The following is a 16,024-nucleotide window of genomic DNA, read 5'->3' on the forward strand; positions in this document are numbered from 1 at the left end:
GAGGGAGACGCTCAACCGACTGAGCCTCCCAGGTGCCCCACAAAGTTTCTAAGGTTTTAGCAAACACCCCCAAGATTTAAATCATGAACAAAGTCTTGTTGACTGATGAGGCTTATTTGTGTGATATGTTACCTTCTGGCTCTGGTTATTGAAGTGTTACGTGTCAGAAGAACTTGAGTTTCCTTGTCAGTCGTATCATAGTGAACTCTCGTATCAGAATCATTAACACTGTCCGTTTTGGGGTCTTTTTGTTTTGTTTTTGTTTTTTGTCATTTGTAATTGTTCTTACTATCTTGCAAAATGAGTTTCATCTTCAAGGAGGTTCATACAAAAGACTTGTAGGACAATACAGGCATTTAGTATCTTTAAGATCAGAACTGAAATGAGTAAGAATTTCCAGAACTAACTAGAAGCTGCATTCGAACTGAACAAGAATCAGTAACATGGGACTAAATGAACTAAAAAGATGATTATAATTCTGTGGCTCTTGTCTGAAACATTGCTGGTTTTCTAATGTTCACTCTTCCAGATTAAGAATTCTTTTTCTTAAGATAGCTATGACTCATAAAAACGTGATAAAGTATTCATTTGTGAACAGATCTCTACCTGTACCCTCTAAGATTCAAAAGGTCTCAGTAAGTATTCTTTCTTCCATGGCAGTCATAGTCATTTGCGTAAGTTCTGTAAGAATCTGTTCTCCTTGTAAGAGGACACTGTTGGAATCATTGGTTATTTTACCAAGACTTTGGCTGGAATGTTGTATTGAGAATGACATCCATAGACTCCGATAGGACCAGACAGCTTAAAGGAACTAAGGTTGACTTTGTGAAAGGTGGAGCCATATAGCCCCTTAGAAACCTTGGCCTGAGGGCGCCTGGGTGGCTCAGTGGGTTAAAGCCTCTGCCTTCAGCTCAGGTCATGATCTCAGGGTCCTGGGATCGAGTCCCACATCGGGCTCTCTGCTCAGCAGGGAGCCTGCTTCCTCCTCTCTGCTTTCCTCTCTGCCTACTTGTGAACTGTCTCTGTCAAAGAAATAAATAAAATCTTTAAAAAAAAAAAAAAGAAAAAGAAAAGAAAGAAACCTTGGCCTGGTACCTTGCTTACAGAGTTCCCAGCAGCCCAAATGTCACTTCCTGGCAGGTGCAGGACCTTCAGGACACCTTGGGGACCTCGTGAAGAGGAATTCATCCAAAGCTACAGATACTGCCAACATGCCTGGTGATAAGTGCTTGGCTTGGCTTCTGGGTCTGGAGAGGCTACTAAAAGTTCAACCTAGAGATTCCTTACAAAAAATTCCAGCAGGGGCACCTGGGTGGCTCAGTGGTTAAGCCTCTGCCTTCGGCTCAGGTCGTGATCCCTGGGTCCTGGGATTGAGCACCAGTTTGGGCTCTCTGCTCGGTGGGGAGCCTGCTTCCCCCTCTCTCTCTGCCTGCCTCTCTGCCTACTTGTGAGCTCTCTCTCTGTCAAATAAATAAATAAAATATATTTTTTAAAAGTTCCAGCAAAGCAGATGCTAAAAGATCTATATGATCACTCACTGTTCTTGCTGAGCGTATGTAAATAATTAGGCCAAGTTTGCTAAAATAGGACTCATTTTGCAAACAAATTTGTCCTTATTCGGCTATCTCTGGAAATGAGGGTTATTTTAGAGAAAGGAATTATGTTTAAATAACCCACTTTGTGGATGTTAAATTCTAGACCTTGACTGTCTTCAAATGTCTGTCATTTACCTAAGCTAGACAGCTTGAGGGAAACTTCAGAGAAAAGCACAAGAGCTCATTTAGACAATCTTCCTGCTTTTTCTTCTGTGGGGATAATAATAGGCCCTCGTGGGCACACGATTACTTAAACAACTGGAGAATGGGATAGATTCCCCAACAGTTGTACAACTCAGCTATCACTTTGACCAGTTCCACATGGCTGGGATGACAAAAATCCTTTCCTAAAAGCCAGAGCATGCCCCACTCCATGGGGTTAACTGTGGACTTACCAGAGATAATAACGGATGACCCCACTTTCTTTATGATCAGATTGCATAATGTGCTTGGGAATGCCCTTATCTCTTAGTTAAGTCTTCCCCCACTTGCCAGTGATTCCTTGTAATTAGGATATTAACACTTTACCCCAAAGAGGTCTTCTTGTTTCATCCCTCACAGTCATATTTATCCTAGAAGCCACCTCTTTTGATGTACAGTTGCAAGCAAAGGAGTTAGCCAAGTACATACAAAAGAGCCCCAAAGCTCACTATGGGACAGTCCCTGACTGTAATGACTTCACATCAGGCCCAGAGTGTCTTTGAAACCAAAGGCCACCAATGGATGATGGAGGCAGACTTACGCTTTTTTTTTTTTTTTAAGATTTTATTTATTTGACACAAGAGAGAGATCACAAGCAGGCAGAGAGGCAGGCAGAGAGAGAGAGAGAGTGAAGCAGTCTCCCTGCCAAGCAGAGAGCCCGATGAGGGGCTCGATCCCAGGACCCTGAGATCATGACCTGAGCCAAAGGCAGAGGCTTTAACCCACTGAGCCACCCAGGCGTCCCCAGACTTATGCTTTATATAGATCCCCCTGAAATAACCCTTGACCTGTCAGACTTTAAACCCAGCTACCCATGCTTGGACCTGATCATCATCCTTCTGTAAAGCATAACTGTTAAGAGGTTATTGATCTTGCTGATGGTAGTCAGCCAGATTTTAAAGATGCCCACATTGAAAAGACAGATGACCATTGGTTTACTGATGTCAGTAGTTTTATGGAAAAGAGACTAAGAAAAGCTGCATATGTGTGGTGCTTACTTTATGGTTTTGGGGTATGTGTGGTGCTTTGCGATTGACAAAGCCTTAAAATTTAATATTGATACTGACTCCAGATGTGCTTTCCTAGTCATACATGTCCATGGAGCAGTTTGGAAGAAAGGGGGGTTATTATCAAGCTGTAACTCCCCAATCAAATAGGGGCTGGAAATTATTACTCTTCTTAAGGCTGTACACACCTACCTAAGGAGATAGCTGTAATTCACTGCAAAGGACATCAAAGGATATGACCTTAGGAACAAATGGAAAGGAATACAGGGTTTTATGCCAGGCCACTGATGTGGGTAAAAAGGCCTTAGAGGTGACAGAAACTTTGCAAAGAAAAACTGTCCCTATATTTGGACTTCCTTCATCCGTACAAAGTAACAGCGGACTGCCTTCCATTATACATTCAAAAGATGGCTCTCCAAAACTCAACAGTCCTAGATACCTTGGCTGTAGTTACAGAAACCCAGAACTACAGGACTGTCTTCTAACAGGACCCAGTGGCTCTGTGGCCCTAACTTGTGTCCATAGCTTTCCCCAAGCTAGACAGGCCACTGTACTCTGGGTTTTGCCTGGATGCACAGACGCATTATTAAAACCATCACCAACCCAGCCAACCTTGCAAATATAAAACAATGGCGGACACGGTTTGTATTATGTTAGTATAACGACCGAGCAGCCATCTTTGTTCCCTCTTTGAGACCTGAAGATGTTGCTTGGTTCATGGAAGCTCTTAAGTACACAGGAAAGGCCCTGAACGATCCCCACGATAGCATTTGTCTGCTACACGCTGAGATGACACAAATGCGTAAAGCTAGTTCTGCAAAATAGGATGGCATTAGATGTTTCAACTGTTACACAAGGTGAAACTTGGGCTAGCATAAAAATAGAATGCTGTGGGGGCGCCTGGGTGGCTTGGTGGGTTAAAGCCTCTGCCTTCGGCTCAGGTTGTGATGCCGGAGTCCTGGGATCAAGCTGCTTCCCCCTCTCTCTCTGCCTCTCTGCCTACTTGTGATCTCTGCCTGTGAAATAAATAAATAAAATCTTAAAAAAAAAATAGAATGCTGTGTATTCAGTCCGGATTACCACAAAATACTTCTGGGTTTCTCCCTGATGTAAATACTAAAATTGGCACTTTAAATAATCCCTCTCTTTCCTTTAATGATTGATTAAATACCCGGACTGGGAAGGATTTTTGTCAATTACCAAAGAACTCTTATTTGAGCATCTTTTTTTTTTTTTTTAAAGATTTTATTTATTTATTTGACAGAGAGAGATCACAAGTAGGCAGAGAGGCAGGCAGAGAGAGAGAGAGAGAGGAGGAAGCAGGCTCCCTGCTGAGCAGGGAGCCTGATGCGGGCTTGATCCCAGGACCCTGAGATCATGACCTGAGCTGTTAGCAGAGGCTTAACCCACTGAGCCACCCAGGCGCCCTGAGCATCTTTTTTTAAAAATTTTTTAAAGATTTTTATTTATTTGACAGATTACAAGTAGGCAGAGAGGCAGGCAGAGAGACAGGGGTCGGGGGTGGGAAGCAGGCCCCCTGCTGAGCAGAGAGCCCAATGTGGGAGCTCAATCCCCGGACCCTGGGATCATGACCTGAGCCAAAGACAGAGGCTTTAGCCCACTGAGCCACCCAGGAACCCCTTACTTGAGCATCTTTTTCTTTTTGTTTCACTAACCACGTTTTGCCCTTTTCTCCCATGTCTTCCCACTGGGTGTTGACTGCTTTGCTGCCATAACTTCACGTCAACAGATGAGCCTTTCCACTTGGGAAGATCCCTTGAGCAGTTTCCCCTGGACTCAGCTGCCTCTGCCTTTCGCAGCTCCCTTATACATTTTTCAGCTGACCAGTATTGACGCATAGGGAGGGACTTCTCTAGGCCCCTATTCAGCAGGAAGAAATTACAGAAGATGAGACCTTCCACCTTCAAAATTTTCAGGGGGGAAATGATGAGGGAACAGAAGGCTGGCTGAAGACAAAGCAGAAGTTCGCACCACGCGATCCCATCCCGCTCCTGGGTGGGCCCTGGGTGACACTCTCCCAGGAATCTCCCAGCTATCTTTCTTCTTCTTTTTTAAAAAATTAACATATAATGTGTTATTTGCTCCAGGGGTACAGGTCTGCAAATCATCAGGCTTACACATTTCACAGCACTCACCATATCACATACCCTCCCCAGTGTCCATAACCCCACCACCCTCTCCCTACCTCCCTCCCCCCAGCAACCCTCAGTTTTTGTTTTTTGGGTTTTTTGTTGTTGTTGTTGTTTGTTTGTTTGTTTGTTTGTGAGATTAAGAGTCTCTTACGGTTTTTCTTTCTCCTGATCCCATCTTGGTTCATTTTTTCCTTCCTTACCCCTCCCCCAACAGCCACCCACCTGCCTCTCAAATTCCTCCTATCAGAGAGATTATATGATAATTGTCTTTCTGTGATTGACTTATTTCGCTCAGCACAATACCCTCTAGTTCCACCCACGTAGTTGCAAATGGCAAGATTTCAGTTCTTTTGCTGGCTGCATAGTATTCCATTGTATATATATACAACATCCTCTTTATCCATTCATCTGTTGATGGACATCTAGGTTCTTTCCATAGTTTGGCTCGTGTGGACATTGCTGCTATGAACATTCAGGTGCACGTGTCCCTTTGGATCACTACATTTGTATCTTTAGGGTAAATACTGAGCAGTGTGATTGCTGGGTTGTAGGGTAGCTCTATTTTCAGCTTTTTGAGGAAACTCCGAGCTGTTTTCCAGAGTGGCTGCACCAGCTTGCATTCCCACCAACACTGTAGGAGGGTTCCCCTTTCTCCGCTTCCTCCCCAACATCTGTCATTTCCTGACTGGTTAATTTTAACCATTCTGACTGCTGTGAGGTGGGATCTCACTGTGATTTTGATTTGTATTTCCCGGATGCCGAGAGATGCAGGAATCTCCCAACTATCTTAACGTTAATACCTTGCTAGAGGGAAACACAACCTCAACTTGACAGTGGCAAGGCCTCCAGTATCTTGTAGGTCCTCTTTAGCATATGAAAGTTCTTTTGAAACCTTCGTTTTTCCTTACCTTCCCCCCCAACTTGTAGGCCCTCTTCTGACTCTGGTGCAGCTCTTTCTGTCCACTGGGTCCTGTCCCTATGCTTTATTTATTTATTTTTTAAAAGATTTTTTTTATTTGACAGAGATCACAAGTAGGCAGAGAGAGGGGAAGGGAAGCAGGCTCCCCACTGAGCAGAGAGCCCTATGCAGGGCTTGATCCCAGGACCCTGGGATCATGACCTGAGCTAAAGGCAGAGGCCTTAACCCACTGAGCCACCCAGGTGCCCCCCTGTGCTTTAATAAAAAAAAAAAATTTTTTCATCTCAAGAATTCTTTGTTGCCCCACCCTAACATCTTTCCTACATCAGGGGGTGTTGTTATCTGAAGGCTTGAGTGGAGCTGGAGGTTTTGCTTACGAAGTGGTCCACTCACATGGTTGAAGGTCGTGGTGCTTCACCACATGTGTTTCTCTGGAAGATGACTGCTTGAGCATGCTTACAACACAGGCTGGCATCCTCCAAAGCCAGCGATCCAAAGGTGCCCGAGTGGCTCAGTCATTGAGCGTCTGCTTTTACGGCTCAGGTCATGATCCCAAGGTGCTGGGGTCGAGCCCCTATCAGGCTCCCTGCTCCACGGGAAGCCTGATTCTCGCACTAACACTCCCCCTGCTTGTGTTCCCTCTCTGTCAGGTAAAATCTTCAAAAAATAATAATAATTTAGTCATCTGAGAAAGAGCACGACAGAAGTTGCCGTAACTTTTATGACCTAACTTTGGAAGTCACACTCTGTTATTTCCACAATATCATACTGATCACGTTGCTCAGCCCTATTCAGTGTGGGAGGGGACCGAACGGGGCATGAATACTTGGGGAGTAAAATCATTGGGTGCCATTCTGGGTGTGGGCTTCAAAGTTCCAGTGTGGCATCTTTGGTGTTACTTCAGAACTAAGAAGTTTTCTCCCCACTACTCAATGGCTGTACTGTTTAGTGGTCTGTAGCTACTTTAAAAGCCCTCTCTAGTTAAGGCAAAGGGAAGGCTCACTTACTGGGCTGGAATAATAGGCACAGATAACGTTAGCTTCAAATAGGAAACACTATTTCCTCCAAGGATATGCTGTCTTTCAGGAGACTTTGTTCCCTAAAATCATAAAGTATTGAAATTTTTATCAGTAAAAATGAAACATCCCACTTTTTGCTGTAGTCACTTGAAACAAAATAGCAGCCTAGATTTCCAGTCTAGGTGCAGAGCTTCACATAAAGGGTTTCTGGACCCAATACTCCACATCTGGATTGACCTTGTAGTTTCCAGGGGGTAGAAGACCCTGGTTCCACTCTCTCAGGAATCTCCCAGCTATCTTTCTTCTTCTTTTTAAAAAAATTAACATATAATGTGTTATTTGCATATATATGTGTTAGTTGTCACCTAAGTTCTACCCTTCTGGCAAGTCCTATAGTAACTCTACCATTTCCTTTGTCAAGATGCTCCATGATTTCTCTCCGTGTGATCTCCATCATCACAGTGGGTCAGTAAACTTGACTTTGTCAGGCTGTGTTCTGGTGGTGGTGGTAGGCTGATGTATTAGGATTCTTATGATCTTACTGCTACGGCTCCCACCCACCTTAGGACCTAGATACCTTTTCTTATATGCTCCACCGTTCATTATCTGACCCCAGTCTATTTTCTAATCTTGGGTTTTTTCTTCTTTCTCAAAGGAGATACAATTTCCATGTGGTAAAGTGCACATTTCGTATGTGCAGCTCCATGAATTTTCAGCATGTTTACCCAAGTAATCATCACCTAGATCAAGATAAAAGCTCATTTCAGGTCCCCCCAGGTGCCTGACTTGGGGTCCTTCCCCTTTCATACCCTTCCAGTCCCTCTGCATAGATTAGTTTTGCCACTTTTTGAACCTCACATTCCTTTTGTTTTCACAAAAGCAGCTCACAATCATCTGAAACGTCCTGCTTCAGAGGATGATAACTTTGGCCTCCGGCGTTCCTTCTGTTCTGGCGAGGGCTCAAATCCCACCTGAAACTTCCAAAAATACTGCATAGAGGAATGAATGAAAGTTCACAGCTGCCTTGGAACAGGTGGCCGGTAGAAGAGCGCCACCGGCAGTTCCTACAGGGAAGTGTGGATTCCACGGTCACGTGATCGGGGCCGACGCTTCCCCAGCAGGTGAGGCAGGTGCGTTCACGTGACCGCACGGGCCTGCGGGGCGACAGCGCGCGGCCGCCATTTTGCGGGGCGATCACGTGAGGAGCCACGCTCAGCGGGGCGGTCACGTGACCAGGGGCGTGCTGCGGCCGCCCGGGCGGACCCGGCGAGAGGCGGCGGCGGGAGCGGCGGTGATGGACGGGTCCGGGGAGCAACCCAGAGGCGGGGGTGAGGCGGGAGGCAGACGGGCGGGAGGAGGGCGAGCCCCCTCGCCGGCTGGCCCCACGATCCCTCCTGCCGGTCTGGGGCCGTGCGATCTCCAAGCACTCCGGGGCAGAAACTCCCGGATCGGGCGCTGCCAGCTTCCAACCCCCTCCCTTCCCGGGGGTTCCCGGCTCTTTGGCCTCTGTGCCCCGATTCCTTCCTGCCTGGTGCTCTCGGACTCCCGAGAAGCTGGAGACCCCAAAATCCAAGCCCCCGGGGCAGGCCCGGGCTTGTCGCCGGCACCACTTCCTGGTGGGAGGGGCGGGTTTCTCCTCTGCCCCCTCAGGCCAGGGGTCTGGATGCATGAAGCGTTCCCTCAGCCGCCTCCACCGGAAGAACGTAGGATACAGGCCTAGGTTCCCTGCCTTTTTCTCCATCAGGGACTCAGTTGTCCGGGCCCCTAACTACTGTATCTACTAGAAACCCAGAAGTGCAGGACCTCCTAGTGTTGTCCTCCCTCAGAGATCATGAGCTACCCTAGTCCCTGGATCCCCTAGAATCCAACAGTCCAGGCACCTCTTCCCTCCTTTCTCCTCTAGGGCCCACCAGCTCTGAGCAGATCATGAAGACAGGGGCCCTTTTGCTTCAGGGGTGAGTTTGAGGTGTGATTATTGCTGAGCGGATTTGAGGAGTGATGCCCCATTCTGATTTTGCACCCCCCAAACTCCATTCCCACTCTAGTTTCATCCAAGATCGAGCAGGGCGAATGGGGGGAGAGACACCAGAGCTGGCCCTCGAGCAGGCGCCCCAGGATGCATCCACCAAGAAGCTGAGCGAGTGTCTCAAGCGCATCGGAGATGAACTGGACAGTAACATGGAGTTACAGAGGTGTGGCCCCAGGGGCCCCAGGAGTCCAGCCACTGGTCCCCTTCTCCCTCAGAACCCTGGAGTCCTGGCTCTCAGGCCCCCCTTCTCCTAGGAGCCTGGAGTTCAGACCTGCAGCCTCCTATTCTCTCAGACCCAGGGGTCCAGCCCGCCCCCTTCCCCACACCTTCTCAGCACCCTGGACACTCAGCCATTCCCTCCTTTAGAATATTGAAACCCTCCCTCAGTCATTTTCCCCACATTCCTAAGTGTCCATCTCATTCCTTTCCCCCATGTTGGCCCCTTCTTTTTCACATCAGCTTGGCTTGAGCCTCAGGGCTCAAATTGTCTTTGGTATGAGGTGGATGTCAGGGTCTCTACACTCTGCCTGATCTTTTCTCCCCAGCTCTGATTTTCCTCTTTCCCTGCAGGATGATTGCAGCCGTGGACACAGACTCCCCCCGTGAGGTCTTTTTCCGAGTGGCAGCTGACATGTTTTCTGATGGCAACTTCAACTGGGGTCGGGTCGTTGCCCTCTTCTACTTTGCCAGCAAACTGGTGCTCAAGGTGGGCGGCTGCAGGGCATGAGCCCAGGGAAGCTCCACTCAGACCTAGGAGGACCTGGGGGTTCTGAGGGCAACAAGCCCTGGGAAGCCCGTTTACCAGAGGGAATGGAGAGAGCTATGGGCTGGTTGTTTGCACCTTCATTTATTCATGGAGCAAACATTTCTTGGGCCTACTATGTGCCCGACCTGTACTCGGCACCTGAGTTGCAGTGCCAAACAGAACAGGCTAGGTCCCTGCTCTCTTGGAGCTCACATTGTCCAATAGGGCCAAAAGAAGTAAACGAGGATGATGTAATGCAAAGTGGTTGGAACATTCTAAGAGCGAGTGACATTAAAGCCAAAGTTGTGGTGATCTAAGAAGATCGGGGGCATGGGAGGCATCCTGGGGCCACAGCAAGTGCAAAGGCTGTGAGGCAGGCCAAGGGGCTGATGCATTAAGGGAAGACTGTAAGGGGTCTCGTGAGGGCCCCCATAGTCGATGTTAAAGATGTTAACTTTGCTGTAAGCAAAAGGGGAGTGATTGGCTGGTTTTGAAACAGGAGAGTGAGGTGACCTGATTTGTAAATTTCAGGGATTGTTCTAGCAAGCAAAATGGTAATTGTACAATCTCAGCTGCAGGCATATGGCTGTTCACTGTGAAATCCTTTTAACTTTAAGATATATTGGGAGTGGAAGCCCAACAATTTTGGGGGGCTGTTTTGGGTAGAAGAGAGTATGGGGTAAAAGCTGGAAAGCTGTGAGGGGGCATCTGTAGTAATCCTGGTTGATGACTGACTGACCTGGCGTCCACTGGTAGCAGTGGAGGTGGAGAGTAGATTTCTTAACGTGTTTGCCAGATTCAGCTGGTAGGGCTTGAATGTTGGAAGTGAGGGGGAGAGCGGTCAAAATGTTGATGGAGCTGTGTAAGGTATTGGGGACAGTAGGGAGGAAGCAGTCAGATACATAAAGGGTGGGAAGGGGGAAGTTCAGGGAGTTGGAAAGTCATCTGCAGGAAGGTATGTCTGGTCCTACCTAGTTTGAAGGTCAGGAAAGCTCTCTCTAGAGAAGTGACATTAGACCTGACATGAGAGCTTTGAGGGAGGAGTAAAAATTTGCTTGGTTGAAGCCTATTTAGGTAGAAGAATCAGCATGTGCAAAGGTCCTGAGGCAGGGAAGAGTTGGTGGGAACGAAGATACAGAAGAAGGTAAATGACACACAGAAAAGAAGTGGAAAATTGGAATGCAGTCAAGTCAGAGCCTTCATACAGGGCCTTGTGGGCTGAGAGAGGCCTTTTGGTCTTTACTACCTGGGGAGGCATGGAAGGTATGTGAGCAGGCAATGGATAACAAGATCCAGTTGACAGTTCATGAGGCTCATTCTGAGTAGGAGTGGAAGTAGACTGCAGCATGGTACGAGGGGAGGCAGAGGTGAGAAAGGAGGCTTGGGGCCATTGTCCCCAGACAGTGGGGACAAGGCTCAGTCCCTAAGGCCCACCCTGCTTCCTGTAGGCCCTGTGTACCAAGGTGCCCGAGCTGATCAGGACCATCATGGGCTGGACACTGGACTTCCTTCGAGAGCGACTGCTGGGCTGGATCCAGGACCAGGGTGGTTGGGTGAGGCCCCCTAACCCCCTCCCCCACTCCTCAGGTCTTCCAAGCCCACTAGTGTTGCTCTCTCTGACTCTGGGTCATCAAATGGGGTCTGTAATGCCTTTCCTCACAGGTCTGATCAACTCCTCTAATTTGTCCGGTATCCACTGACCTGTTGGTGATCCCTGACCTCCCTGTGACCTCTGACCTCTCAGTGATCTCTGACCTCATTAGTACCTTCTGTCCTTCCTGGTGCCTCCACTTCCTGTGGATTCCCTCTAGTTTTTTGATGACCCTTTGACCCCATTATCCATTCATTTTAGGCTTTTGCCCCCACTCATGCCCTGTGACCACCTCCCTCCCTGATTCCTCATGTGCTGGTCCAAGGGCTGCCCCTTGGCCCAGCTGCTGAAATGACTGATGTCCCTGTCCACAGGACGGCCTCCTCTCCTACTTTGGGACACCCACGTGGCAGACAGTGACCATCTTTGTGGCTGGAGTGCTCACTGCATCACTCACCATCTGGAAAAAGATGGGCTGAGGCCACCAGCTGCCTTGGACTGTGTCTTTTCTGCATAAATTATGGCATTTTTCCGGGAGGGGTGGGATTGGGGGTCATGGGCATTTTTCTTACTTTTGTAATTATTGGGGTGGGGGGGGCACGGGGAGGAGTGGTCTGGGGGGGGCAATAAACCTCTTTCAGGCCACACTTCAGAGTCTGAATCACTGAGCCCACTTGCTGGCTGGCTAAGGAGACCTGTGTGCTGACAAAACCTTTTTTGAAGGACCCTGGTGCCCTCTGGGTTAGTGATGAGTTAGTCTCAGCTCTGCCCTCCAGGAGCCTGGGGTCCTGAGGGAATTGAAGATCACTTGTGTGGAAGCCTGGGGTGTTGTGCTGGAGGCAGCAGTGGGCAAGGCCAAGCCAGGCAGTGGAGCCTGAGGCTTTAGGAAAAGAGAACAGGGCAACAGGTCCTGGAGAACTAGGGCTTGGAAGCTTCTGCTATATGGACGGGAGGAAGTTGCACTTACTGAGGTGGAGAATTGGGGCGGGGGGGGGGGGATGCCGTGGAGAGGCCTTGGGAGGAGGACTTACTGGACCAGGAGAGGGCTCTAGAGCCCTGTGGAGAAGCTAACTGGTCGCAATGCTGGAATCGGGTTCTGAGCGAGAGGACAAGGCCTGCACCTGTGCTGTGTGGTCCAAGGGGACGGGCTGGCCCAGTACCTGGGTGGGGCCCTCCAGGAGAGCTGGCCCTTGTGAAGACACCGGAAAAGCTGCCTTGTAGATTAGACACGGAAAAAGATATCAGAGATAAAGATCATTTGGTCATAGGGTCTGTTGTACCTTCTCTCTGGGTCTCTTCTCCAATCTCTCGGTCTTTCCTCTGTCTCTCTGGGCCTCTTGTTTTCCCCCCTCCAATGATCTACCCCTCACCCCACCCTCAAGATCTCAGTCCTTCAGATCGTCTTTGTCCCCCCACTTCCTCTCTCTCCACCTGTGAGCACTTCTGAAGCCAGCTCACGGCAGGTGGGGCCTGCTGGAGGCTAAAGGTCTTTAGGCTGAGGTATGAAATTTGGTGAATGAGTAACTCAGGCCCCATTGTGACTGTGTGCCTGGGGCAACTGCCCCTCCCCCAGAGACTCTGCCCAGAGACACCAGGTCAGGGGAGAGCTGTAGGATGAGACAGTCTTGAGGGGAGACTGAGTCAACTGGCCATAAAGAGGGGACATTATGACCACAGGCAGGAACCCAGGAAAAACATCAAGGCAGCTAAAAAGACTGTAAGATTCGGAGACCAAGCACACTCGCCTCTTGGGAGAGTGGGCCAGACCTGGTTCCCAGCCAGGCCTAGTTCTCAGGGTCCCAGCCGCTTTGCAGTCTGCCGAGGACATGAGGTCAGTCAGTGGCTCCACCCCGCCTCTGCCCGAGACCCTTCCCGCTGAGTTCAGCATGACTCAGCACTACTGCTTCCCTGGCCACTGGCCCAGGCACCCCTTGAGGACCCCAGATAACAGCCTAGTCCAGCATCCCCTAGGTCAGGAAACACCCCCTCTGCCTGGGCTGTTTGGGGTCCCCCCCACCACCTGCAAAGCAGGCCTCAGGGGCTTCAGCTCCCCTGCCCAACCTGCTGGCTACCCCTTAGGGCATTGAAAACAGAGTCAAGTTCCTGTCTTTGTCTCCTTTCCCCCTCTCTAGGACATGGGGAGTTTCTTGAGGCAGGGTCCTGGTTTGAGCCAGCTTTGCTTCCTAGACACCAGCCCGGAACCGATAGACTTAAAAAAATGTACACTTGTTAGAGACCCATCCCATCCACAGGTCCCTAGACCTTGTTTCCCCAGGACCCAGGGCTTTCTCTTTGAGACCCTGGAAAAGCATGTGTTAGGCAAGACAGAGACTGCTTCAGAGCCAAAGAGAATTCCAAGTCTCTGGCTGCCCTCAGAATAGTCTCCAGGAAAAGTAACCTCAAAGAGACCCTAAAGCTTGAGTGTCATTTCACCCTACACTGTGGCAGCTTCCAGAAAAACAACAGGCCCCTGAAATAGCCCCAGGGTATTCCAAATGGCCTGATCTTTCAAAGGCTCCAAAGACGACCTACCACTTAGAAAAGCCCCTAGGCGGCTTCCAGAAATACCCCTGTCCCCTATTGAGGAGGGGGGGCACAGGAGGACCCCAAGGCTCTAGAATTGTTCCTTTTAATCTTGAAGATCACTTCATGAGTCTAAAGACACACACCACCACCACCCCTCTCCAGGGGAAGATTCCAGAAAATACGGACTTCATCGTGAACTCTAGTGCTACAGAAATTCCCAATCTGAGTGAACCCCAGGGCTCCAGGTCCCCCCTTTCAATCCATCTATCAGATCCCAAAGATTGCAGAAATATCTCACCGCACCGCCTTCCAAACTTCTTAATGATCCGGGGACCCCTTATCTTCCAGAGCAAACCCCAGTCATCTGGAGGTCTCCGCACCTCTGAGAAACTTCCAGGGTGCCAGAAAGTCCATGCACTAAGAGACAACCCCAGAATCCAACCTACTTAACTGAGACACCCCCAAGACCCCAAAGTGACAATTTTCCAGGGCTCCCAGTGTCCCCATTAACCTTTCACCTACCAGGGAGATCCCCACAATCCCCTGATGTCCCAGAATCAGCCCCAGGACACTTGCACCCCGCAATCCACCCCCCACCTCCGCTTCCCCATTTCACAACAGCCTCGCGCTACTGGCGCGTGACTTCCCCACTTCTGGGCGGGGGGTCTGGGATTGCTATCAGCTCAGATTGGTCAATAGGGGTCCTAAGCCCCGCCTCCCAGCACCGCGGATTGGCCGATCGCTTTCCCTGAACGCCCCACCTCCGAGGGCCCGCGCGCTATAAAAGAAGCCGCCTTGGCCACAGCTTCTCGCAGTGCGCCCGGCGGTCCTGCGGATCTGTCTCTTGCTTCAACAGTGTTTGGACGGAACAGACCCAGGGACGCCCCTGCAACCAGCCAACGACCACCCTCCAACCTCTTTTCCAGTCGCAACTTTGGGAGCCATCTTCTTGGCCGCCCGCTGCCTCCGGGACCAGCCCACAGCCAATTTCGGGCTTACCTCCTGATCTTCAATCAATCATGAGCTCCCAGATTCGTCAGAATTATTCCACCGAGGTGGAGGCCGCCGTCAACCGTCTGGTCAACATGCATCTGCGGGCCTCCTACACCTACCTCTCTCTGGTGAGGGTCCCCAGGACGCCCCAAGTCTAAGTTCCCCCCAAGTGCGCACGCGCTGGCCGCCTTTGTCCCGTAGGGTAGTCGGAGGGCGGAGTCCGGGCTTCAGGCCGGCCTTTCTTCCCGCTAACCATTTTTCGCGCCTCCCTTCCCGCAGGGCTTCTATTTCGACCGTGACGATGTGGCTCTGGAAGGTGTGGGGCACTTCTTCCGCGAGTTGGCTGAGGAGAAGCGAGAGGGCGCCGAGCGTCTCTTGAAGATGCAAAACCAGCGCGGCGGCCGCGCCCTCTTCCAGGACGTCCAGGTAAATAGTGTGCGGGCAGCGGACTACATGTCCCAGTAGCCCTTGCGCGCGTCGAGCGCCTTGATTGTAGCGCTGTAGGCCCCGCGCGGGCTTCTGGACGATTGTGTTCACTCTTGTGCGGCGCAAAATGGAGGCGCGCGCCCTTCCCCGAAGACACTGCAACGGGGTCTCCTGGGACGGGTGGTTGTAGGAGCCTAGAGGTGATAGATGCGAGCCCTTAGACGCTTTAGCGGACGATGTAGCTAGTCTTGAGCGCTCTGCCTCTCTACAGAAGCCGTCCCAAGATGAGTGGGGGAAAACCCTGGACGCCATGGAAGCTGCCCTGGTTCTGGAGAAGAGCCTGAACCAGGCCCTTCTGGATCTGCACGCCCTGGGTTCTGCCCGCACAGACCCCCATGTAAGTATCCCCTTCATCCATTTAATTGGGCACATTTCCCTTTGAGCCGCGTTTCCCCGTCTGTCACGCTGTCGATGGATAAGTGGCATTATGGTCTGGTCTCTCCTGTCGCTCAGCTCTGTGACTTCCTGGAGAACCACTTCCTGGATGAGGAGGTGAAACTCATCAAGAAGATGGGCGACCACCTGACGAACCTCCGCAGGCTGGCCGGCCCCCAGGCTGGGCTGGGCGAGTATCTCTTCGAGAGGCTCACCCTCAAGCACGACTAGGAGCTCCGGAGACCTGCAGCATCCTTTGAGGAGCCCTCGCTGACACCGTGCCTCAGCCTCTCCCTGCAGCCAGAGGCAGCTTTGTAACCACCCTGGAGCCCTCTCCCAAGCCCTGGACCAAATGGAAACAATAAAGCTTTTTGCAGCCGCTGGC

At 50.3% G+C, this 16,024-nt stretch overlaps 2 protein-coding genes across 2 annotated transcripts; both read left to right on the top strand.

Moving 5' to 3' along the window:
* Positions 1-8,099: 8,099 nt before the first annotated feature.
* BAX (BCL2 associated X, apoptosis regulator) lies at positions 8,100-11,906 on the top strand. The gene is made up of 6 exons (XM_032839198.1): positions 8,100-8,222; positions 8,798-8,849; positions 8,940-9,086; positions 9,494-9,629; positions 11,117-11,221; positions 11,634-11,906. Exons 1-6 carry the CDS (start codon positions 8,189-8,191, stop codon positions 11,736-11,738), a joined length of 579 nt encoding a protein of 192 aa, XP_032695089.1. The 5' UTR covers positions 8,100-8,188; the 3' UTR covers positions 11,739-11,906.
* A 2,670-nt stretch (positions 11,907-14,576) lies between these two features.
* FTL (ferritin light chain) lies at positions 14,577-16,024 on the top strand. The gene is made up of 4 exons (XM_032839224.1): positions 14,577-14,906; positions 15,058-15,204; positions 15,476-15,601; positions 15,718-16,024. Exons 1-4 carry the CDS (start codon positions 14,805-14,807, stop codon positions 15,868-15,870), a joined length of 528 nt encoding a protein of 175 aa, XP_032695115.1. The 5' UTR covers positions 14,577-14,804; the 3' UTR covers positions 15,871-16,024.

The sequence above is a fragment of the Lontra canadensis genome, unplaced genomic scaffold, assembly GCF_010015895.1.
Source record: "Lontra canadensis isolate GAN:19392208 unplaced genomic scaffold, GSC_riverotter_1.0 scaffold107, whole genome shotgun sequence".
Lineage (NCBI taxonomy): Eukaryota > Metazoa > Chordata > Mammalia > Carnivora > Mustelidae > Lontra > Lontra canadensis.